Source organism: Phyllobates terribilis, unplaced genomic scaffold (assembly GCF_046119375.1).
Source record: "Phyllobates terribilis strain yellow unplaced genomic scaffold, ASM4611937v1 Scaffold_3__8_contigs__length_932513732, whole genome shotgun sequence".
Lineage (NCBI taxonomy): Eukaryota > Metazoa > Chordata > Amphibia > Anura > Dendrobatidae > Phyllobates > Phyllobates terribilis.
This window is the reverse complement of record NW_027362763.1, coordinates 70,907,133-70,933,389: the sequence shown is the minus strand read 5'-3', so window position 1 is coordinate 70,933,389 and position 26,257 is coordinate 70,907,133. Positions and strand designations below refer to the sequence as shown.

The following is a 26,257-nucleotide window of genomic DNA, read 5'->3' as shown; positions in this document are numbered from 1 at the left end:
AAAAGCTGACAAACTGCTCAGAAGACACTCTCTTTAAAAAAGCCGGCCGGCAAATTCAGCAGCGGCATACACCGGTACCCGACAATTTAGACAAGAAGGAATAGAGCATCACACATAGATTAGATAGATAGAAACATGTCAGTCACACATATAAGAAGCACAGTGACAGTGTTGGTTACTGCACTTGTCATTTAGTGTAAAGGATTTATTAAAAAAAATATTAGTGTTTTCATGCACCGTCTCTTTAAAAAAGCCGGCCGGCAATTCAGCATCTGTACCCGACAATTTAGAACAGAAAGAATAGAGCTTCACACATAGATTAGATAGATAGAAACATGTCAGTCACATATATAATAAGTACAGTGATAGTGTTGCTTACTGTACTTGTCATTTAGTGTAAAGGATTTATTTAAAAAAATAATAGTGTTTTCATGCACTGTCTCTTTAAAAAAGCCGGCCGGCAATTCAGCAGCGGTACCCGACAATTTAGAACAGAAAGATAGAGCATCACACATAGATTAGATAGATAGAAACATGTCAGTCACATATATATGAAGTACAGTGATAGTGTTGGTTACTGTACTTGTCATTTAGTATTAAAATAAAGGATTTATTATTAAAAAAATTGGCGTGGGGTTCCCCTTAATTTTAGGCTCTAGCGGAGGTTAAGCAGACGGCTGGGGCAGATGTTTGAAGCCTGGGAAGGGGGTAATACCCACGGAGCTTCCCAGGCTACTAATATCAGCCCCCAGCTGAATACATAGCCTTTACTAGCTATTAAAATGGGGGACCCCCCCAAAAAAATGACGTGGGGTCCCCCCTAATTTAATAGCTAGCAAAGGCTAGGCAGACAGCTGGGGGCTGATATTAATAGCCCAGGAAGGGAGCCATGAATATTGGCCCCCTCCCAGGCTAGAAACACCAGCCGTCAGCCGCCCCAGAAATGGCGCATTCATAGGATGCGCCAATTCTGGCACTTAGCCTCGCTCTTCCACGCTGCCCTGGTGCGGTGGCAGGGGGTAATAGGGTTGGGGTTGATGTCAGCTTATAATGCCAGCTGACATCAAGCCCAGGTTAGTAATGGAGAGGCGTCTATAAGACACCCCCATTACTAACCCCATAGTCAAAGTTAAAAAAAACACAAACACCCAGAATAAAGTCCTTTAATTGAAATAAAGACACAATCCTTTATTGTTCTAAATTAAACCATACTTACCATCACGCCCATTCCAGCTGAAGCCAACGATCTCCTGCAATAAAAGAAAAATAATAAAGCAACCTCATCCTTACCTTTCCATGGTTCCCACGACAGCTTCAGCTCTGCTACATCGAGATGACAGGCTGGACCGCAGCAGAACGCTGCCATCCAGCCTGTCATCCCGCAGACACTGAGAAGCGCAGGCTTGCTTGCGCTGCTCAGCGTCTCTCTGTGACGACATCCAGATGAGCCGAGTTCATGTCCAATGAACTCGGCTCACCTCATGCACGTCACTGACAGCGTGGGAAAATTCTCACGCTGAAGCGCTGATTGCAGGAAAATTTTCCCACGCTGTCAGTGACGTGCAGGAGGTGAGCTGAGTTCATTGGACATGAGCTCACCTCATGCACATCACTGACAGCGTGGGAGAATTCTCCTGCACTCAGCACTTCAGCGTGAGAATTTTCCCACGCTGTCAGTGACGTGCATGAGGTGAGCCGAGTTCATTGGACATGACCTCGGCTCATCTGGATGCCGTCACAGCGAGACAGTGAGGAGCGCAAGCATGCCTGCGCTTCTCAGTGTCTGCGGGATGACAGACTGGATGGCAGCGTTCTGCTGCGGTCCAGCCAGTCATCTCGATGTAGCAGAGCTGAAGCTGCCGTGGGAACCATGGAAAGGTAAGGATGAGGTTGGTTTATTATTTTTCTTTTATTGCAGGAGATCGTTGGCTTCAGCTGGAATGGGTGTGATGGTAAGTATGGTTTAATTTAGAACAATAAAGAATTGTGTGTTTATTTCAATTAAGGGACTTTATTCTGGGTGTTGTGTTTTTTTTAAATACTTTACTAGAAATTCATGGCGGTCATGTCTCATACTGGCGTGACCCCATGAATTTTGGGCTTGGGGCCAGCTGATAATACCAAGCTGGCCCTAACCCCTTTATTACCCAGTGAGCCACCGCACCAGGGCCCTGGATGAGTTGGGTACAGCGCCAGAAGATGGCGCTTCTATGAACGCGCCATTTTCCGGGGTGGCTGCGGACTGCAATTTGTAGCGGGGGGGGGCCCAGAAAGCTTGGGCCTCCCTGCGCTGCAGATTCCAGCCCCCAGCTGCCTAGTTGTACCTGGCTGGACACAAAAATAGGGCGAAGCCCCACGTACTTTTTTTTTAATTATTTCATGAAATTCATGAAATAATTAAGAAAAAAAGGGCTTCCCTATATTGTTGTGTCCGGCCAGGTACAAATAGGCAGCTGGTGGTTGGGGGCAGCCCGTTCCTGCCTGCTGTACCTGGCTGGACACAAATATAGTGCGAAGCCCCACTTCAATTTTTTTAAATTATTTCAGGAAATTCATGAAATAATTTAAAAAAAATTGACGTGGGGCTTCGCCCTGTTTTTGTGTCCAGCCAGGTACAACTAGGCAGCTGGGGGCTGGAATCCGCAGCGCAGGGAGGCCCAAGCTTTCTGGGCCACCCCCGCTGCAAATTGCAGTCCGCAGCCACCCCGGAAAATGGCGCGTTCATAGAAGCGCCATCTTCTGGCGCTGTACCCAACTCATCCAGGGCCCTGATGCGGTGGCTCACTGGGTAATAAAGGGGTTAGGGCCAGCTTGGCATTATCAGCTGGCCCTAAGTCCGAAATTCATGGGGTCACGCCAATATTAGACATGACCACCATGAATTTCTAGTAAAGTATTTAAAAAAAACACAACACCCAGAAAAAAGTCCTTTAATTGAAATAAACACACAATTCTTTATTGTTCTAAATTAAACCATACTTACCATCACGCCCATTCCAGCTGAAGCCAACGATCTCCTGAAATAAAAGAAAAATAATAAAGCAACATCATCCTTACCTTTCCATGGTTCCCATGACAGCTTCAGCTCTGCTACATCGAGATGACAGGCTGGACCGCAGCAGAACGCTGCCATCCAGCCTGTCATCCCGCAGACACTGAGAAGCGCAGGCTTGCTTGCGCTCCACAGTGTCTCTCTGTGAGGGCATCCAGATGAGCCGAGTTAATGTCCAATGAACTCGGCTCACCTCATGCACGTCACTGACAGCGTGGGAAAATTCTCCTGCACTCAGCGCTTCAGCGTGGGAGAATTCTCACACTGAAGCGCTGAGTGCAGGAGAATTCTCCCACGCTGTCAGTGACGTGCAGGAGGTGAGCTGAGTTCATTGGACATGAGCTCACCTTATGCACGTCACTGACAGCGTGGGAAAATTCTCCTGCACTCAGCGCTTCAGCGTGGGAGAATTCTCACGCTGAAGTGCTGAGTGCAGGAGAATTCTCCCACGCTGTCAGTGACGTGCAGGAGGTGAGCTCAGTTCATTGGACATGAGCTCACCTTATGCACGTCACTGACAGCGTGGGAGAATTCTCCTGCACTCACCGCTTCAGCGTGACAATTTTCCCACGCTGTCAGTGACGTGCATGAGGTGAGCCGAGTTCATTGGACATGAACTCGGCTCATCTGTATGTCGTCACAGAGAGACGCTGAGCAGCGCAAGCAAGCCTGCGCTTCTCAGTGTCTGCGGGATGAGAGGCTGGATGGCAGCGTTCTGCTGCGGTCCAGCCTGTCATCTCGATGTAGCAGAGCTGAAGCTGTCGTGGGAACCATGGAAAGGTAAGGATGAGGTTGCTTTATTATTTTTATTTTATTGCAGGAGATCGTTGGCTTCAGCTGGAATGGGCGTGACGGTAAGTATGGTTTAATTTAGAACAATAAAGGATTGTGTCTTTATTTCAATTAAAGGACTTTATTCTGGGTGTTTGTGTTTTTTTTAACTTTGACTATGGGGTTAGTAATGGGGGTGTCTTATAGACGCCTCTCCATTACTAACCTGGGCTTGATGTCAGCTGGCATTATAAGCTGACATCAACCCCAACCCTATTACCCCCTGCCACCGCACCAGGGCAGCGTGGAAGAGCGAGGCTAAGTGCCAGAATTGGCGCATCCTATGAATGCGCCATTTCTGGGGCGGCTGACGGCTGGTGTTTCTAGCCTGGGAGGGGGCCAATATTCATGGCTCCCTTCCTGGGCTATTAATATCAGCCCCCAGCTGTCTGCCTAGCCTTTGCTAGCTATTAAATTAGGGGGGACCCCACGTCATTTTTTTTGGGGGGTCCCCCATTTTAATAGCTAGTAAAGGCTATGTATTCAGCTGGGGGCTGATATTAGTAGCCTGGGAAGCTCCGTGGGTATTACCCCCTTCCCAGGCTTCAAACATCTGCCCCAGCCGTCTGCTTAACCTCCGCTAGAGCCTAAAATTAAGGGGAACCCCACGCCAATTTTTTTAATAATAAATCCTTTATTTTAATACTAAATGACAAGTACAGTAACCAACACTATCACTGTACTTCATATATATGTGACTGACATGTTTCTATCTATCTAATCTATGTGTGAAGCTCTATTCTGTCTGTTATAAATTGTCGGGTACCGCTGCTGAATTGCCGGCCGGCTTTTTTAAAGAGACGGTGCATGAAAACACTATTATTTTTTTTGATAAATCCTTTACGCTAAATGACAAGTACAGTAAGCAGCACTGTCACTGTACTTCATATATATGTGACTGACATGTTTCTATCTATCTAATCTATGTGTGATTCTCTATTCTTTCTATTCTAAATTGTCGGGTACCGCTGCTGAATTGCCGGCCGGCTTTTTTAAAGAGACGGTGCATGAAAACACTATTATTTTTTTTGATAAATCCTTTACGCTAAATGACAAGTACAGTAAGCAGCACTGTCACTGTACTTCGTATATATGTGGCTGACATGTTTCTATCTATCTAATCTATGTGTGATGCTCTATTCTTTCGGTTCTAAATTGTCGGGTACCGGTGTATGCCACTGCTGAATTGCCGGCTTTTCATGTTTCACTGTTGGCACTGTTCCCATCGATTTGGGCAATCACTGTAATGCCACAACCACCATGGCTGTGGCATTACAGTGAGTGGCAGACAATCCCTGCATGATTGGTGCTCTAAATAGCGCCAGACATGCAGGACACGCTTTTGGTGCACGAACAGTTATCGAACATAACCTCGAACAGCCGAATTTTTTGCAAATCGTTCGGGTTCCTCGAACAACTCGAACACCGCCCAAAACAGCTCGAATTTGAGATTGGCGAACAGTTCTAGTCGAACACCGCTCATCTCTACTCGCTATGCCCCTGTATTGATTATAGAGGACTCAATCAGATTACGGTAAAAAACAAATATCCCCTGCCGCTCATCTCCGAGTTGTTTGATCGCCTTAAGGGCGCCAGGATCTTCTCCAAGTTGGATCTACGTTGAGCGTATAACCTGGTCTGTATCCGTCAAGGAGACAAGTGGAAGACGGCATTCAATACCCGGGACGGTCACTATCAATACCGTGTGATGCCTTTCGGTCTCTGCAATGCTCCCGCTGTCTTTCAAGAATTGGTCAACGACATCTTCCGTGATCTTCTTTACTCATGCGCGGTGGTATACTTGGACGATATCTTGGTCTTCTCTCCGGATCTTCCTACACACCGGAGGGATGTTCATCAGGTCCTGCTTAGGCTCAGGCAGTACCACCTCTATGCAAAATACGAGAAGTGCCTCTTCGAGCAGACCTCTCTTCCATTCCTGGGCTACGTTATTGTGGCGCCCCTGAGGGTTCGGCCGCCATAGGAATGCTGCACTTCTTTAATGGAGTGTGGTGTTCCTCCTCTGAGATAAGTCCGGTGCGATGGTAGTTACCTAGCTTTTTGCATCCAACACCACATTTCCACCAGAGGGAGCTAGTATGCACTAGGTGCTGCTCCCCTGGTTACAGGGAGAACGGGGAAACTCAAAGTGGTAGGAACTATTTAGTGGGTGTGGGTGGAGGAACAGTTAGTTTGTTACACTTCTAATTTAATATTTAATAGAATGCCATCTTTGATCTTGGTCTCTTGTTCTTCGGTGGTTCTGAGTTAGTCCATCTGACCTGTGTGGTCTCTGACAGTGTGTCTGTCAAGTGGTCGTACTGTGCAGTCAAAATATTGCGTGTAAAGTGACTTCCCTTCGGGAGCGCAGATCCTGTGTGGGCCTGCACCGGTATGGGACACAGCCCTCGTACCCCGATCTATGGGACGAGAGGGAGGTTGCAGACAAAGAATGTCTCAACCCGGCCAAGGACCAGGATCAAGAAGGCCCGGGAGCTTTAGAGTGTGGCTCCCTAGCAAATGGGTCCCAGGGAGGATGCAGACGGAGCGGAGTCCGCCACCTGTCCTCTTCTACCTGATCTATTCAGAGGGATTCCGGCTGCAAGAGGGGTACCGGCCCCCGACACCCGACCTCGTACTCTATGTCCAGGACGGGAAAGCCCGGTTAGGCCCTGAGGATCCCGCCGGGCTTCAGATCGAGAGGAATTGCCACCCGTACACCTGAGAGGAGCTCAGAGGGAGACCCGGCCTATCCACACACGCACAGACGGGAAGGGGTAAAGTCTGTAGTGCAGGAACACTCTGGTGTAGGGACGCTGCCAAACACTGGACTTTCTCGGAGGTTGCCACCCCCGTCCCTGGTGGCCACAGGGCTCCGCGAGGAGCAGGGAGAAGCCTTGCGCTGCTTATTAGAACTGTGAGTAAAGCCTCGGAAATTCATCCCTATGGCCTCCGGACTGTTCATTACGCGCCATACCACGCGACACGGTGCCCTACTCCCACACTACTACCCCCCTTCATCCCGCCTTACCTGCCCTGAGGCCGCGCTCCGCCTGTGGGGAGCAGCGAGAACTTTAGCCGCCATGACATCGGGCCTCAGCGGACTGCTAGCGGCGCTGGTGGCGCATCACCAGACACCACAGGTGGCGTAGTCGACAATTACCACTCAAACCGGATAGCCCTAACATCATTTTTAATGTGACGGCCCTGGCCATGGAACGGGTCAAGGCCATGACTGCATCCCCCTTCTCAACGTCTGACCCGGCTCCGAGTACCCCATCTTCCCAGGGCAGGGCTTGTGTCACATTATCTCCCAGACAGGCTTACGAATGGATCCCGAGAAGCTCTCTGCTGTCCTAAAGTGGCCCCGTCCGGAGGGGTTCAAGGCGATTCAGCGATTCCTGGGCTTCGCCAACTAATATCGTTCTACATTTCTGCCAGGCGGACAAGAATGTCAAAGCCGGCGCCTTGTCCCGATCCTTCCTGTCCTCCGATCAAGAGGAGGAGCCTATGCACATAATCGATCCCTCCAAGGTGATGAAGGTGGCCCCCTTGGATCTGACTCGTCTTCCACCTGGTAAGACGTTTGTAGCAGTACCTGATCGTGAGAAGGTTCTTCGCTGGGGTCATTCATCTAAACTAGCCGGCCATGCTGGCCAAAAGAAGACCTTCCTGCTCATCACCCGGCATTACTGGTGGCCTACCCTGCGCAAGGATGTGGTAGACTTCATTTCAGCCTGTTCGTCCTGTGCCCGCAACAAAGTTCCCAGACATCTACCAGCCGGTCATCTCCTGCCTCTTCCCGTACCTGATGCCCCATGGCAACACTTTGCTATGGACTTTATCACAGACCTCCCTGTCTCTGCCGGTTGTACAGTCATTTGGGTGGTCGCCGACCGCTTCTCTAAAATGGCCCACTTCATCCCTCTGCCTGGTCTCCCATCTGCATCTGAGCTAGCTAAGGACTTCTTCCTTCACATTTTCTGTCTCCATGGCCTACCCCTCCACATTGTGTCAGATCGAGGGGTTCAGTTCACTTCATGTTTCTGGAGAGCTACGTGTAAGCTGCTGGATGTCACCCTGGATATCTCCTCCGCTTACCATCCACAGTCCAATGGTCAAGTAGAGCGGATCAACCAGATCCTTTCCAGCTACCTCCAGCACTTTGTTAATGCTCACCATTCTGATTGGGTGGATCTCCTGCCATGGGCCGAATTCTCTTACAACAACCATGAGAGCGAATCGTCTTCCAAGTCTCCGTTCTTTATAGTCTATGGTCAACATCCCCAGATTCCGTTTCCCGTCTCTGCTTCTGTGGACAACCCTGCCCCGGAGTCTCTGGTCAGCGAGTTTTCCACCATTTGCGAGAAAACTAGGTCTGCACTTCTTCAGTCCTCTGAGCGGATGAAGAGACATGCTGACAAGAGACGTCTGGATTCGCCTCAATTCCATCCGGGAGACAAGGTTTGGCTCTCCTCCAAACACATTCTGCTCAAAATACCCTCCTACAAGTTGGGTCCTCGGTTCATCGGTCCTTTCGATGTCCTTTAACAAATCAATCCAATGGCCTACAAGTTGAAACTCCCAGCCACCTAACGGATTCCCAACTCCTTCCACGTATCTCTCCTCAAACCAGTGGTTTTTAATTCTTTTTCCAATAATCCAGGTTTTCCCCTGCTCCGGTTTCCTCCGAGGACGTTTTTGAGGTAGAGAATATTCTGGCCACCAAAAGGGTAACTTTTTTTTGGTGGATTGGAAGGGGTTTGGCCCAGAAGAGAGAACTTGGGAACCCAGGGAGAACATCCATGCCCCGCTTCTCCTTGAAAAATTTCTTTCTGGCCTAAAAAAGAGGGGGCGTAAAGGGGGGGGGGGTACTGTAGCATCGGCGTCTCTGCCCCCTGCCAGGCAGAGACGCAGTCCCTCTCACCTCCCAGCTCCCCGCGGCGTCCTACTGCGCTCCTCTTCCTGCTGCTGCCAGCGCGTGCAGCTTCCCGGGAATTGTGCTTAGGGCGTGCACGCACTCCCTCTCTCTTAAAGGGACCGCGCGCGCCGTCCTAAGGAGTCCCCGACCAATAGCCGGAGGACCTACTATATATAAGGCACCTCCTCCAAAATGGAGGTGCCCAAGCAAAAGTTGTTGCACAGTATATTACCTCTGCTTCAGCCCTCAGGTCCCGTTGCCAGCCTGACTACTGTTCCAGTCCGCCAGCCTGACTACTGTCCAGCCTGACAGTCTGCCTTCCGCTCTACCCCCAGTCTGTCTATGGGCAAGCCCACCTGCTTACCAGGAAGCACCTGCCAGTTACCTGCATGTTAACTGCTAGCCTACCTGAAGGCTCCTGCCGTCACTTGCCGTGACCACCTGATAGCCTCCCTGGAGACTCTGCCGTCACTTGCCGTGACCACCTGCCTGCTAACCAAGAGACTTCAGCCTGCTTGGCCGTCACTTGCCGTGAGCACCTGTTAGCCTACCTGGAGGTTCCTGCCATCACTTGCCGTGACCACCTGATAACCTACCTGGAGGCTCCTGCCGTCACTTGCCGTGACCACCTGTCTGCTAACCTAGAGACTTCAGCCCACTCTGCGTCACGTGCCGTGACCACCCGTCAGCTAACCCAGAGACTTCTGCCTGCTTGCTGTGCCCATCCGCTATACCGGTCAGTCCCAGTCTTCTGACCCGTGGGAGCCACCTGCTCTCTTACAAGGTCGCCCACAGAGTAGCACCTGGTCCCTCAGCTCGGTCCCTCCCTGGTCACGGAGACGTTAGCCGCCGTATGACCAGGGTCGGTCTGAGTTGATACCTATTTACGCCCCTCTGGGTACCTCCTTGCACAGTGGCACAGAGGTTCCACCACCCTGACCTGTAACAAGGGCCCACGGCGACGCCACTTCCGGAGCGTGCGCGGGGATGCACCGTGCGCATGGCCACGTCCGCGCTCCCAAGCCCGCCAGGAAAAAGGAGATGCCGGAGAGCAGGAGCAGCCTCCAGCATGAACGATTCCCTGGCTTGCTTTACCCTCTGTGGGGCGCAGGGAGCCAGGATGGTCCCAAAGGGAGCAGCATAGAGGGAGGAGGGCGCACCCCGACCGACCAGTGCCCTGCAAATAAAGGTAAAAATACAGCGCTGCCCTGCTGGCCCGACAGCACTGCAGGATCTCTTCATGCCCCAAGGGGGACAGGAAAACACTGGGGATTGACGGTGGGGAGGGGCTTTTAAACTCTCTATGTTCCTGTCCCCCAATAGGGTGTGGACAACATCCTCCAATGCTGTCGTGGAAGGTGTATTGAGAAAGAAATTTTTAATGGAGGCCAGAAATGGCAATATTTTCTGACAACCTTATAGGTGATCCGTTTGACGGAGAAAACAGTTTTATATAGCTGGATTTCTAGCGCTGTAATATGGAAAGGACCTGGCTGTATTCTGCAGTGCCAACAAGCAAATGGCCAGAAAAATGGTGTTCTCTGGATTGCTTTTTAAGCAAATAATGAGGATTAAGATCCAAAGAAAAGTATTCCTGGCCCCTGAGACCTGGGCCTTTGTATAGAAATATCTAACAGCAGCAGAAGGCAGAATTGGAATGGAGCCTCTTGTGCTATATGCACTGCAGTCTGCTTTATAACCTGCCTGCCTATATACACTGCCTGCCTGATATCTCTGCAGATGGAGTAGTTAGTCCTCAATTAGGCTACGGCATTACAGTGTGTGGCAGGCAATCCCTGCATGTTGATTGGAGCTCTAAAGAGTGCCAAACATGCAGGGAGGGGAACCGAGCTCCCGCCGAACAACCCCGGAAATACTCGGCGAGCGCCGAGCATTTCGAGTAGTGAGGTGCTTGGGCTAGCACTGAGCAGTAGTGAGCATGCTCGCTCATCACTATTCACCAACAAACATATCTATATACACTTTCTTACAGTTACATGGGATATTATAAGTGCTCTATGGGATCACTAGTTAATAGTATTGTTTCCCTAATGCTTTTATATGGTGCCATCTACTGGCTAACTGATATTTATATATGTTTCAATAAAACTATTTTTCACCAAATAAAAATCTTTTTTTTACCATGGTTTCTTTTGCACAATAGTACGATGTGTCCCTATGCACAGTATAATGCCCCCAAACGGTATGATGCTCCCACACTGATGGCCCCCACTGTAGCCCTCACACTATACAATTGCACCCACAGTAGCCACCACACTGTATCATGCCACCACGCAGTACAATGGTCCCAAATTAGCTCTCACATGGTATGTTGACCCCCTCACTATCTGATGGCTTCCACAGTAGTCCCAACAATGTATGATTGCCCTTTCAGTAACCCACGCATTGCATCATAGCCTCCACTCTATATCAAGGCACCCATAGTAGTCACCACACTATGATGACTCCCTTAGTAGCACTCTATATATGATAGTCCCCCCTTAGTAGCACCCCCATGTATGAGATACCTTCTTAGTAGTCCCCACTATTTATGATGGCCCCCGCTATTTATGCAGGCCCCCTTAGTAACCTCAACACATATCACAAAATAAAAAAAATATAAACATCATATATTCATCTTACCCCAGCGAGTTCAGCAGCAGGCAGCGGCAGGTCCCAGATATACTAGGTTACTAGAATTTTGACACTGGACGTCCTCCACACTGAATGCCCCGCTGCCGGGAGGAAATCAACTTTATTCTTCCCGGAAGCTTTGGGCTTTCAGTCACAGAGGCATGGCCGGCATGGCTTCAGTCACCACCCAGTGCATAATGAGGGGTGGCTGTAACCACGTCCCCGGCACTGACTGACAGCAAGCCCACCAGTGCATCAGGACCGAGCTGACTATCAGTCAGTACCAGATGCATGGTTATAACCCCACTCACTATTCACAGAGTGGTGACTGAAACCACACCAGCTGCACCTCTATGACTGAAAGCCTGAGGCTGCTGGGAAGAATAAATTGAATTTCCTCCCAGCAGCAGGACTCTCAAGGCAGCGGCCGCTCGGCATTAGAATGCTATTAACCTCCAGATTAACAAGCTATCTGCAGGCTAATAGCTTTTATTATATGACAGTTTCCCTTTAAATTAAAGTAAGTATAAACAGAGCAAAGAGTTGCCGGCCCCACACCAATGGGGGGCAGAAGCAGGAACTACACAGCAATGAACACAGAGTAGTGCAGGGTGTGAGTGGAGCCTGCATGAGACATCCTAGACATAGTGCGTGAAAGTCAGAACATATCACTGACCTTCCGGGACAGAGTGACAGGTCCCCCAAATTGGAACAGTCCTGCTAAAAATCCTACATCATCCACACAGAGCACGAATGATGGGTAAAGCCAGCACATGCACACTACAGTGCTTTGCTCTAACCTCTACAGGGCAGAGAGATTTGTGCCTGTGCAGGAACGCAATGGGGGATACTCTGTGGATGATGTAGGATGAGTCATCCACAAGAAGCAGGGAAGGAGAACGATGGTCGGAAGAGAGGAAGGACCAGATCAAGACCAGAGATGTCCATCGGACAGGACCGCATCATAGGGGAGCATAATAGAAGCTCTTTTTTGTGCCTTGCAAGGGGATTGGTGACTTACACACAGCATTCTAGTATACTGTTTATGAAGGCTTACAGATGCTGGCCATACTTTACATGGGAGAAACCTGGTGGCAGGTTCCCTTTAAATTTAGATAATTCTGCTGCCGGCTACCACCAGTAGAGGGAGCTATCTGAACAAGGGTTTATACATCTCCCATTTATCCTAATAACTATAGCTCCCCCTAGTGGAGACCTAAACAATAGTTTCCTTAAGGTTTTCTCCTAAACTGCTCAGAGGAGTGTTTTTTTTTTAATTCAGTGTATCACCAGTGCATCCATAACCACTTGCATTTTGCCCTGTTCTCATTTTTCATTATCCAACCCTGTCAATGCGCAAACCAGTTTACAGAAAAAAGACTTTGGAATCACCTTAGTGTTAGGGAACAGGTGCCTCATAACTCGAGTTTCAACATTCCCCTGTAGTGTATTGTACATTATTCTGTAACATGAGAGCCAGGGTGGAGCTGCATAACTTTTATACACACAGAGCAAAGTGCTGGAAACAGGCTGCGGATCGACCTACAGTGAGGAGCAGGAATTCATTGATAGAGAGCGGGTAAGTGACTGCGTCAGAGGAACAGGATGAGTTCTTCATCTGTAACATGGACTTCTAGGCTCGGATGTTAAATGTTGCAGAGCTGTGTTTGCCATGGTGTCAGTAGCACTACAATGAATGCACAGTAATATCTCAGATAAGATCATAAAGTTTATGACCCTCGATTTGTCCCAAATGACTTAAACTGAGCTGAGCTGTTAGACCAACTCAGGTCTACTACGCGACTGCCCAGGGGTCTATTCACACTTCGCTGAAGATAAATACAGATGCAGTAGCAGGAATTTTATTTTTCTTTTACAATTCTTTTACAATTAGTCTGTTTTTCATTTTTATTTGTTCCATTTTGTTGGTGAAGCATTTTTTTGCAACATTGCAGAAATAAAAATGTGCAAAAAAAAAAAAAACTAATCAAATTATTACTGTATTGGAAGATTCTAATGGGGGAGGGTACTGTGGTGGGGGGGCATTTCTAGGAAAAACTGTGGATAGACTTAAACGTCCCTATTTTGTGAATAGCAATGTTGGCAAGTATATACTGTATGGGGGGTGCTAGTCAGTGGCGGATATAGAGATAGCCAAAGAGATACAAGGGGCCACATCCAGCTCCAAAGCATAGAGCCCATATACTTTTCTTGCACAGGTCCGTCTTCTGACAGTCATACTAGTACTATGTTCAACACAAAAAAAAAACTTGATTATTATTTGTAGATCTAAAAGGTGGGCACTGTTATTGTTGTGGAGCTGAAAGGGTCCTCCTTGCCCCTACACTAAAATCAAAGTACATAAAAATATATGTATATCAGAAAAAAAGGGCAGCCATATTTACCTACACAGATCAGAACACTAATGCACTTACATGATGTAGTAGTTGATAAAATGGAGGCAACACAGGGGTAAAATATTGATGAAAGCCACTCATACACCTACCAATTCACGGAGGGGGTGGTCGTCTAGCATGAGAATTGCACACGGATAAGGCTTGTATAGGGCGGCAGTCACACAGATGTAGTGCATAGTGTCTGACTTACAGACTATTAGTGACGCCCATACATATTAGGTTAGGTGGGCTGCCCAGCACTAAATAAGTGCACCCCACCAGGACAGGCACCCTAGTTTACACTACCAACATTGATGGGATTGACTGCATCCTGAATAAAAACGATAAAATATGCAGTAAAATAAAAATAATATGCATGAGGGATTTTATCCAAAATACAGTATGCAAGCGCACAGCTCACGTCAAGGGTCCTCATTGTCTAGCGAGTCCCTACATTAAAATCAGGAGCAAAAACACAGTAAAAGGACATAAAAAATTTAAAAAACATAGCAGAAAAAAGGCCGCCGCATAAACTAACAGAGGTCAAAAAACGAATGTACTCACAGTATGTGGCAGCCCCCCTTGATAAAGGCAGAGGCAAAATACTGATGATACAACCACTAGGGTGACTGTCCTGTGGGTGCCCTGATATAGAGCTTGCAGCCCGCCTGATCTATTAATATGGGCACCACTGATAGGCTGTAAGCTAGACACTGTACACTACATGTGTGTGACTGGCGCCCTATACAAGACTCACCCATATGCAATTCTAAGGCTATGTGCCCACGTTGCATTTATGAAGCAGAAAATTTCTGCTGCATAAATGCAAGTCCTCTCCCGGAAAAACGCATGCGGAATTCCGCACGCGTTTATCGCGCATTTTTTGCGCGTTTATCACGCGTTTTCCACATGCGGAATTGCCTTGCGTTTTTTATGCATTGGACAAAGGCAATTCCGCTTGCGGAAACGCAAAATTAAATGACATGCTGCGGATTTTTGAACGCGGCATAAACGCTGGGGAAAAATCCGCAGCATGTGCATAGAACTTGCGGAATCCCATTGGGGAACATGGGGTGCGGATATACATGCGTTTTTCAAGCGTTTACGCTGCGGAAATTCCGCAGCATATACGCTTGAAAAATGCTACGTGGGCACACAGCCTAATACTAGGACCCCGTCCCCCAATTGATTGGTAGGTTGTGAGTGGCTGATTCATCAGTATTTTGCACCTGTGTGGCCTCCGCCTTTATCTGCTGGATCCTCTGAGTGCATTTGTTTTCTGACCAGTGTTGGTAAATGCGGTGGCCTTTTTCCTGCTATGCTTTTTTTTTTTTAAAATCTTTATGTATTTTTGCTGTGTTTTTGGAGCCTAAAGGGGCATCACTATTGTGAGAGGCATAAGGTGGGCATTAGTGCTTTGTGGGGAAGATATGGGGAATAATAATATTGTGGAGAGAACATTGACGCTGTTACTGTGTGTTGCACAAAGGGGGTTTTATACTATTATTGTGGGAGTGATAAAAGGGGCGCTATCACCGTGTGGGTTTTATCTGCATGCCACTACTATTTTACAGGTACTATCTGTGTAACACTATTTTTCTATCAGTAGTGCAGCTTCACCTGTGGAGAGGTGGAAAGGTTAGGAGTTAACTCCTTACCGACATATGACATACTGGTTTGTCATATTCCTGGTCCCTGACATTGATGTGGGCTCACACGACAAGCCGACATCTTTCCCAGCTGATTTAATCAGCCATCATGTGTCCTAAGGCTGGGGTCACAATAGCGTATGTGCAAAGGACACTGCTGCGAGGGTGAGCCGTGTGTCATGCTACTGTGCTCTGATCCTCTCGCATGAGAAAATAGCAGCACAGGTGTGGAGGATACGGAGAAATTAAATTCTGCATTTACTATATTGTTTACAGTTCAATCTATCATAATATAAAATAAATGACTCCGATCGGTAAACGGCGTAATGAGAAATATAATCAAAATGCAAGAATAAGAGGTGATCAAAACATTGTATCTACCCAAAAATTATATCGGTAAAAAATAAGCTCTCACCCAACCCCATATCCTCCAAAAATTAAAGTGTTATGGGTCTTGGGAAAAAATGCTGACACAAGAAAAGGTGTGTTTTTTTTTTTTTTTTTTTTTTTTCTATGAATTTCTGAATTTTTTTTTTTTTTCATGACATAATTTTTTTTTTTAAACTTATGATTGTTTTGGTATCTGTATAATCTTACTGACCTAGAGAATCATATTGCCAGGTCAGGTTTACTGTATAGAGAGACCATGGTAAATAAAAAAAAAAAAAGTGAAATTGCACATTTTTTGCAATTTCAACACGCTTGGAATGTTTTTCATACTTTCCAGTGCATCGCATGATAAAATGAATAGTATCATTTAAAATGACACCTTGTCCTGCACAAAAACAAGCCCTCATATGGCTATATTGATGATTAAAAAAACAAAGTTTATGGCTCTTGGGGGAAAAAAGGGAGATGAAAATGAAAAAGGGAAAATTGCCCGGGGGTGGAGGGGTTAAAGATGTCTGAGCAACCAACTGCAGAGATAAGTTGTGTTTTGGAGAAATTGTTCTAGTGGTCTGGGTTGGATGGAGAGCAGAGGAAAAGTTAAGGATTCCGAACAGAAAAGTCATCACTAGATTTAATTGTACAGTATTCTTAGTATCGTTGTAATCTATATAATGACTGCTGAGAACTGGTTTGTCCCCAGTATATGGAGAGTTGCAGTGCTGTTCTTAAAAGATATGTCATATATTTATTTGTTTTTTAATAACACTTTTTTTTTTTTTTTTTTTTTTTTTTTTTCACAAGGGCACCACAATAGTTTTAAGTGAAGAATAAAAATGAGCAGATCGCTTTACGCAGCCCCAGTCCATGATCCAGATCAGTGCTCTCTGGCCGTGGACAGGAAAATTTCCTTACCTTCCAGGATTTCTGGCTCGGCTTATGATTAGCTGGGCTGGAGAGACGTCACCTGCGTGCCGAATGGATGACCTCATGCCAGGCCGGCAAATCAGACGCCGGGGAACCTGGAAGCCAAAGGACTTCTGTAACGCTCCTGTCTATATCCACAGACCACTAACATGGATCAGGGTTGCGCAAAGTGATCCGTTCATCTCTATTGGAGACATTATGAATTGATTAATATTTCTTTTTTTCTCTTTCAGGACTGATGCAATCATGTTCTCTATTGACCCGTTCGCGGTTCTTGTAGGGATTTTTGTTGGTCTATTTTTAATAAAGATGTTCAAAGGGTCGAAAGGCAATATTTACAAGAACTTCCCACCTGGACCCAAACCCTTGCCGATAATTGGTAACCTACACATCCTAAACCTGAAGAGACCGTACAAGACTTTCATAGAGGTATTATAACATTAATATGGACTGTATATGTAAAAGTATATTAAACAAACATAGCAGAAAAAGTTTGGACTGAAGACTAGAGGTTTCATAAAAATTAGATCTCTGTATGGTTCTGAAGGTTTCCGTGTATATTTCAAAATTTTTACTGAATATTTTGTAAATGTATTTTATAGTTATCTCCTGTCCCATCCCATGTCTGAGCCTGACGGACTTGTGAACCATACTACTACTTACTATGTAACTATATGTTCTGTGAATATGTAACTACTTGGTTTACTAAAATATTCCCTCTCCTATCCCAGTGGTACTGATGGTCTTTTTAACTCCTTCCTGACATCCACTATATATGTAAGGTGCATGTCAGGTCCCAATTTATGAAGCCAGTACAATTCAGACAACCTCTGGCAGCGAGATTCATGGACCACAATCTTGGATCATACCATTTCATGGCAGCCATCACCCCATCCCTTTCCTTCATGATCCTAGGATGTCTTTGGGTTGTCACAGCAGTCAGGGGTCTACAAAAAGCCCCCCTACGTGAACTGGTGTACCTGTAGGGTCACGTCCCTTAAGAGGAAAAAATAACGTTTTTTGGAACTATAAAAAAAAAAAAATGTTAAAAAGAAAAATTCAAACCATTCCTCTTTTCCTTCATTATAAAGTAAAAAAAAAAAAATTAACATCTTCAAAATATTAAAATATTTAAACCTTATAGTAAACTACATAACCAAAAAACACACAATTGCTGTTTTCTTATTTGTGACATCTGTTAAAAAAAAAAAAATGCAACAAAAAGTGATCAAAACATTGCAATTTTCTATTAATTAGAGATGAGCTTATCTATCCATGTAGGATCGACTTTAAGTCAAACTTTCTAAAATTTTCAGGTCCAAGTGAATTTGAACACTCTGACTCTATTCTCTAGTATTGGCAAAAAAATGTCAGGCAGAGTTTCACACACTGCTGAATTCTCAGCGGGCTGATGACATCAAGCGTGGCCAAGTGGGCTGTGTTATAATGCCCAGCAGCTATTCCATCATATAATCCAGCCCAGCCTATTGGGGTAGACTATTACCACCAGTATAAAAGAAGAGAATTAAACTATGTAATTTGGGGTGTTTACAGTGTAGGGAGAGGAGGTCAGAGCGCACAACTCATTTCACGTAGGGATAGAAAAAATGCCTAATCTAATCTACCGCAGTTCTGAAGCAGATTGGTAGTGGTAGTCTCATTCTGTGAATATTATTCCAAAAGATTCAAGTGAAAGGGAAGTATAACTGTATAGTCACTCGGCGTTTCTGTGAATTGACTGATTTGTGATATGTTGCAGTAACAGGACCTTTAGTGGCTGCATTTTTTTTTTTCTTCACACATGTTAAACAAGAAGGGGTAGTATTAAACCCCTCATTGCTAAAACCAAATCTTGAATCCAAGGCTTTTGCATCAGACAAAATGTGCTTCATTGCATTTTTTTTAAAACTAAAAAAAAAATCTTTAATACTATATTTTTAAAATGACTATCTCAGAACCCACCAATAGAGTATATTTTTCAAGGGTTTTTTTTCCACATTTTCTTTGCTGTAATCGTCTAATATTGGTCCCATACACGCAACCCCAACACAACTGTTTGTCACTGATTATCATCCGGGTTATTCTACCCAAAAAAGTTGAGATCACTTGGACATTAATAAGGTATTGTTTGTCTTACAGAGATCACAACAGGTTCAATACAGTCCTGGGAGTTCTCCGAGTGTTAGACATTTTCAGGTTAATTAAAGGCTTTTCGTTGTTGCAATTTAATTAAAATGCAAGTAAATTAGCCAAAAATGAAAATTTGGGGTAAAACTGGTGAATTTGAATTTCAAACAATCCACTCAAGTCTAATATCAATAAAAACGTTAGCTCCTCAAAAAAACAAGCCCTCACACAGATCAGTTGACAGTCAAATGAAGAAGGTTGCAAGTCTCAGAAAATAATGATGCAAACAAAAATGCATTTTTTTTCACAAATTTCACTTTGTTTTCACCACTGAAACTATAAAATACTGGACATGTTTGGTATTGTAATCTTACTGAGCTGGCAAATTATGTTCTCATGTTATTTTTACCATGCAATGTGCACTGTAAAAAGAAATGCTAAAAAACAATGTCGAAATTGCATTGGTTTCGTAATTTTATTCCATTTGGAGTTTTTTCTCCCATTTCTCCAGTACAATGAGTGGTAAAATGAATTAGAAACTGCAACTCTTCCCAAAAATCAAGTCCTCATACTTTGAGGACAAAAAAGTATAAAAATGATGTCTCTTGGTAGGGTGGGATGGAAAAAAATTAAAATGCAAAAAATGAAAATTGGCTATGGTGGGAAATGGTAACGAGTACATTCCCATTCTATTCACAGCTCTCCAAGAAATATGGCCCAGTGTTCAGTGTACAGATTGGAAGTGAGAAGATAGTTATACTTTGTGGATATGAGACTGTGAAGGATGCTCTTGTAAACTACGCAGAAGAATTCTCTGAACGACCCCATATTCCAATATTCCAAGACATAACAAAGGGATATGGTAATTTTTATTTTCTGCTTTGTTCAACAATCTAAATTTACCAACCTACATGCCATGCACTTAAAATGCAAACTTACTAATTTACCATCACCATGAATCCACTGCATTACATTGAAAGGGTAATGTAGTAAAGTAATTGCAACTGATTCTTATGGGCAGAGATGAGGTACACAAATAAATTGCAGAAATATATAGGAAAACTAAATACTAGCTTCCTGTGATGTTACTTTGATTGTGGTGACTGAGCTATTAACAGTGCAGAAAACAGTTCGTAATCTGGAAACTTTATTGGCAGAGATGGGTGTGGACTACACTACGATAAGGCCTTTTTCACACATCCATGTTTAAACATGTGCATGAAAAAACAGTGCTGGTGTCATCAGTGTTTTCCATCATTGTGTCATCAGCGTTTCTCTGTTGTGGTTAAATAAAGAATTAAATTACAAAGCTTCTCTTAGAAAAATATTTAGATATGAAAGTCCTCAGTGGTTGATAACTTTTAATGGCTAACTGAAAATATGGTAATAAATTGTAAGCTTTTGAGACTACTCGGGTCTCTTCATCAGGCATAGTATAACACAAAATCTTCAGAGTTACATATTTATATACAATAAGACACATAAAAAATGCAATAGATGAGACAAGTGACGTAAAGCAGAACTATCATTAGGGGAGAGGAATAAAGAGTTGTGGCTGTAAATATTAGACCAGTTCAAAAATTGTGTGAAAGCTTTATTGTTCTGTGATTAAAGTCTGGTCCAGGGTTGTGATGCCCCCCCCCCCCCAGGTCTGAGGAGCACATTCCTTAGTTGATGTAGAATGACATGAATCCATGTGACACATTCATTCCTGCTCTGAAGGTGTCAAAGGTCGTTATTAGTTTGTATTCCCAGATTCTTCTATCTCTCTGAGATTTTAAATGACCTTTTAATACCAGTAATTTCATGTCCATGATGCTGTGATATGTGATACAAAAATATTTGGCCACAGGTAGATCTATTCTTTTTTCTTTTATTGTGTGGCCAAACATTTTTGTATCCCTGATCACAGCATCATGGACATGAAATTACTGGCATTAAAAGGACCCATAGACTTTGTTTGGCCCTGGTCATCTGTGCAGCGGGAAAAGAGACATGTCTCCATGTGTTTTGCATGGACCCACTGTCCGTGTAAAAACATGGACATGTGCAAAGCAGCATAGGTTATAATGGGTACATGTGGTATCCGTGAAAAAAAACGATACCACACGTACTGGAAATATGGACTATTGAAGAGGGCCTTAGCTAAACTGAGGAAATAAATGGTGGTAGTTAAATGGAAGTCAGGAGCAGCAGGAGAAAACTAGGCACATAGTCAGAGCTTGAGCTAAATGAAAGCTGAAGCAGTACCTGACAAACGCATGGTTTTTGAGAGCAAAGCTGTCTCAAAACTTATACAGCATGTGACTGCCTAAGCCAACCTTTAAAGGGACTTTATCAGCACAGAATAACTGTTAACACCAAGTACAGGTGCTCGTTGTTTCACGGTGGGGGGCCAATCATTTAAATACACCTTCCCACCTGCTTGGTTTCCATGTATCTCCATCCTTTCTCTAGCTCTATGAAGCCAGAGCTGTCAATCAAAGAGGGCAGTTGCAATAGAGGGAAAACAAGAAGCTGGGTAGGTCTATTTAAGTGATTGGCCCCACCATGAAGCACTGAGCAGTGGGACTTAGTTTTAACAGTCATTCTGTGCTGACAGTCACTTTAAAAGGCCTTGAGTGATTATGTCAGAGATGTTTGCCAGGTGTGGCCTAGCACAATGAATGAATCATGGGGAGGGAAACAAGGGCCAAAGTATGAGCTGGGACAGGTGAGTAGCAGTATGGTTCATTCAGATGCCATTTTTTTTATTATTATTATTATACGAGAAAAATGGACAAGGTGTTAATGTGTTGTTTTTTTTTTTTTTCTTTTTCTCATCAGTTTAAAAAAAAAAAAAAAGTTTCTCCTATCAGTCAGTGAAAAAATGGACAACACAGATGGCACCTAAGTGTGGTCCAATTTTTTTTCACCGACCCATAGAATTGCATTGCCGTTTTTGATCCAACGCTCGGATCAATATTGGACGCGTCTGTGATTTTGAGCGGACCACTAAATCTGAGGAAAAACTCTGACATGTGAAATGCCTAAAAGACTATCATAGGTACAAGTGCTTTTAGTGGAAAAAAAAATGGATTGCACTCGTTCGTGTGTCAATGAGCCCTAAGTGTTTTGGATGGATTCTTGGGTGTTTCCAAGAGAGGCTTAAATATACCAAATTTCTTATATAGGCAACTGTATTCAAATGTAACAGTCAACATATTGGGGCACCATATGATTAGGTACTGTATGGTGTGGTTATTTGTACTCTATATAACATATGCTATATTCGCAGAACAAGCCTACAGAAGGTACTGCTTGGGGCATTATTTACCTTATAGTATGCTCTGCCAACAACCATGGTCCATGATCTTATCCCAGATGCTGGAATGCATTAAAAATGTCATGAATGTTAGTTTGTCTAATCCAATACCGCTTTCTATTGCATAAATCTTTTGTGATATTGGTTAATGAGGATATTTTTCTATATGAGCAGAATAACAGAAAATAACATTATTTTAATTATTTTTATTTCCATGACCTGAGAATTCATGAACCGGTACAGTAGAAAACTTGAAGAGACGTTTCCTTGATCTGAGGTATTATCATGTCCATATGTGAATGATTTCCATTGATGCACTGCAGAAACACTAATTTACAGCAACATTTTTGTTGAAAAGGGGATTTATGAACGCATAAGATTACACATGGCATTATACAAAAAATAAATATTAATGACATGAATATGGCTTGGAAAGTCTTTTAACACACGCTACTATAAAAAAAAATCTTGAGCCATGGCGACTGTGTCGATTCTTCGCCTGTCTTGTTTCTTTATTGTCTAAGTTTCGCTTCCGTATGTTCCACAGAACAAACCAAGCCATACGAGCCATATCTTCATCACTAGTGAAATTTTCATACATTGTGCAGTGACTTTGTTGGTGATTTGCCCACCCATAGCTGTTCTCCTCTTGACTTCTGGTGTAATTTCTGCATCTTGAGTGATCATTGATCAAAGTACGTTGAAGTCCTTTGGAACATCCATTTCGTTGCCGTCCATCTTAAATGTGTTCTGGTGGCATCTGTCAGGAGTCAATTTTTTTTGTCTGTGTCAAGTAGCAGTCCTATGCTCATTCCATCTACTTTTGTTGCTATCAATGTTTCGTCTTCGTTTTTAAGAGTGATGATTATTGATGAGCGAACGTTCTTGCCACTGCTCGTTACTCGCCCGAGCATCTCGCTGCTCGAGATGCTTGGTGCTCTAAGTATTTCCTGGTTGCTCGGGCGGATGTTCGGGTCCCCTCTCTGCATGTTTGGTGCTCTTTAGAGAGCCAATGAACATGCAGGGATTGCCTGCCACACACTAATGCCGTAGCCATGTTGGTTGTGGCATTACAATGATTGGCTGGCCGCACAGCATCATCAGGTCTATATAAGACGGGGCGCCGCCATGCTCGTCACAGTCTACCCCGGAATCAGGCAGAGTACGGAGAGGTGCTGATGCGTCAGGGAGAGATTTGCTTGTTTAGAGTTGGTATAGGTATTCCACAACATATATCTATAATATCAATCTGAACGAACAGTCCTTCTGAGGACTAATCCAGCTGCATATAATCAGTGGTGATAGCAGGAATTAGGCAGGCAGTGTATGTGGCAGACTGCAGTGCATTCAGCAAAAGAGGTTCCATTCCAGTTCTGTCTGCTGTTACAGATATTTCTACAAATAGCCCCAGGTATCAGGGGCCAGGGATAATTATTTTTTTTATCTTAATCCTGATTATTTGGTTAAAAAGCAATCCAGAGAACACCGTTTTTCTGCTCAATTTGTTTGTTGCCACAGCCGAATACAGCCAGACTCTTTCCATATTACAGCAATAAAAATTCATAAATTTGTAGTAAACATGGAAAATATTGGCCTCTATTTAAATTTTGTTGCAGTATGTCAGTGAAGTTATTGACACCAGGTCGCTGTAAAAAATAGTAACCTACAGGCCAGCTATTTAAAACTGTGGTATTCCGTCTTGTGTATCAAATATCATCACTGCGGTTCAAATCCAGCCATTTGTAGTGAACGTGGAAAATATTGTCCTCCATTTAAAATGGGCAAGGGACAGAGAAGTGGATGCGATGGTGCATGCAGAGGATGAGGCCGTGGGCAAGCAGAAATTGTGCCACAACAAACACCCACATCTACTCGCTTGACCTTCCTGTCCCAATTAATAGGGGACCGCAGAACACCACTATTGAACACAGAGCAGTGTGAAAAGGTTATTGGCTGGATAGCAGATAATGCGTCCAGTCACTTAGCCATCACTACCACCACTCTGTCTTCCACACAGTCAAGTCTCAGTAGCCGTGAGTCTGGACTGCATATTCCTCACAATGATCCTCCTTCCTCCCACCATGCCGAGTGCCCAGAGACCACTCCAAAGAGCTGTTCACTTTTCCATTTATAGATTCAGGCCAAGAGGAGATCGCATGCAGACTGGGCAAGAGGAGATGGCATGTAGCGATGCCCAAACATCTGAGCAGCCACACGAAGGCGACAGTGGGAAACTGTCACAAGAGGTGGATGATGATGAGACACAATTGCCAGAAATTCAAGAGGAGTACCAGGGTGCGGAAGTGAAAGATGAGGTGGTGGACGATGAAGTCACTGACCCAACCTGGCAAAGTGACATGCAGAGCAAGGACAGCAGCACACAGGGGGAAGGAGGCGTATCACTACAACAGGCATGAACAAGCAGTGTGGTGGCCGCAGACAGAAGACGGGCAATCGTTCCCCGTAGCATTAGCACGACGGAAGTTGCCAGTACAACTGTTAGGTCTTCCAGAGTCTGGTTGTTTTTTAAAGACTCTGCTGATAACCCCAAAAAGGCCATTTGCACCACCTGCCAGGCCAGCATCAGCAGTGGTAGCAAAACTAGTAGGCTGACCACCAGCATGATCAGGCACATGGCAGCAATACACCTAACTAAGTGGGCCGAATGCCAGGGTCCAGCAACAGTGTCGGTGGGTGACACCTCAGCTTGTTTTGCTGTTGTGCGTGAATGCCAATCCCCTGTCCATGGCGCATGCAATATGCCTCCCGCCCTGCATCTGTTGTAGAACACACTCAACTAGCACTATCGGCAAGCACGTCCACGTCCTTGTCCCAGTGCAGAGTTCAGTTGTCCCTACCCCAGTCCTTGGAACACAAGCAAAAAATATGCAGCTAATGCCCCACAGGCCACACTACTAAATTCACACATTTTGCGAATGCTTGCACTCGAAATGTTTGCTTTTAGGCTCGTGGAGATGGAAGCTTTCCGAAGTCCTGATGGCGGGGGCCGTCCCTCGGTACTCGTCCCCAGCCGCCACTATTTCTTCCAGTGTGCCATCCCCAAATACCACAAGCACGTGTCCCACAACATTAACCGTGCCCTCAACAACGGAGTTACTGGGAAAGTCCATCTAACCACGGACATGTGGACAAGTGCTTGTGGGCAGGGACGGTACATCTTGGTGACGACACACTGGGTTAATATAATGGAAGCCGGGACCTAGTTGGAAATTGGGACGGAACACGTCCTCCCGACACCGAGGATTACGGGCCCTGGGTCAGTCGGGGTTGCCCCCACATTCTAAAGCTCCTGCACCTCATACTCCTCTTCAGCATCCTTCTCCGAAATGACCACATCAGTCGCAAGCTAGAAGCATTGCAGCGCTGCCTCGGCCAAGCGGCAACAGGCGGTGCTGAAGCTAATATGCTTAGGTGACAAACCACACAACGCTGAAGAGTTGTGGACAGCTCTGAAAGAGCAGGCAGATCTGTGGCTGACACCACTAAACCTACAGCCAGGCATGGTCATGTGTAACAAAGACCGGAACCTGGTGGCGGCTCTGAGGCAAGGCGGGCTCACACACGTACCATGCCTGGCCCATGTGATTTAACCTCGTGGTTCAGCGGTTCTCAAAACCTACCCGGATCTGTCGGATCTGCTTGTCAAAGTACGCCGCCTGTGTGCCCATTTTAGAAAAGTCATCTCCATCTTCCTCTGCTCTTGCCGTGTTTCAGCAGCGTTTGCAGCTTCCGGCTCACAGACTGGTGTGTGTGTTGTCCCCACACGTTGGAACTCTACATTGCTGATGTTGGGAAGGATTTGTGAGCAGAAGAGGGCAGTTGTTGACGATCAGCATCAACAAGGTCATAGGTATTCAGGTCAGACACCACACATAAGACCTCCAGGATTGGACATGGATGTCAGACATCTGTACCATCCTCCAAAACGCTGGTGATTAAGGTCACGTTTTGTTGGACAACCAAGGAGTACAGGCCAGAGAGCCACAAATGCAATCCAGCAGAGGCAGG

At 45.2% G+C, this 26,257-nt stretch overlaps 1 protein-coding gene across 1 annotated transcript in view; it reads left to right on the top strand.

Annotated features, from left to right (window-relative positions):
• Window positions 1–12,800: 12,800 nt before the first annotated feature.
• Window positions 12,801–26,257, top strand: part of LOC141258842 (cytochrome P450 2K1-like) — a 33,058-nt gene continuing 19,601 nt past the window's right edge. Inside the window, exons 1-3 of the mRNA XM_073674012.1 lie at window positions 12,801–13,017; window positions 17,031–17,226; window positions 19,624–19,786. Of these exons, the coding sequence (XP_073530113.1) occupies window positions 12,908–13,017; window positions 17,031–17,226; window positions 19,624–19,786 (469 nt within the window). The 5' untranslated portion in view covers window positions 12,801–12,907. The remainder of the gene's footprint in view (window positions 13,018–17,030; window positions 17,227–19,623; window positions 19,787–26,257) is intronic.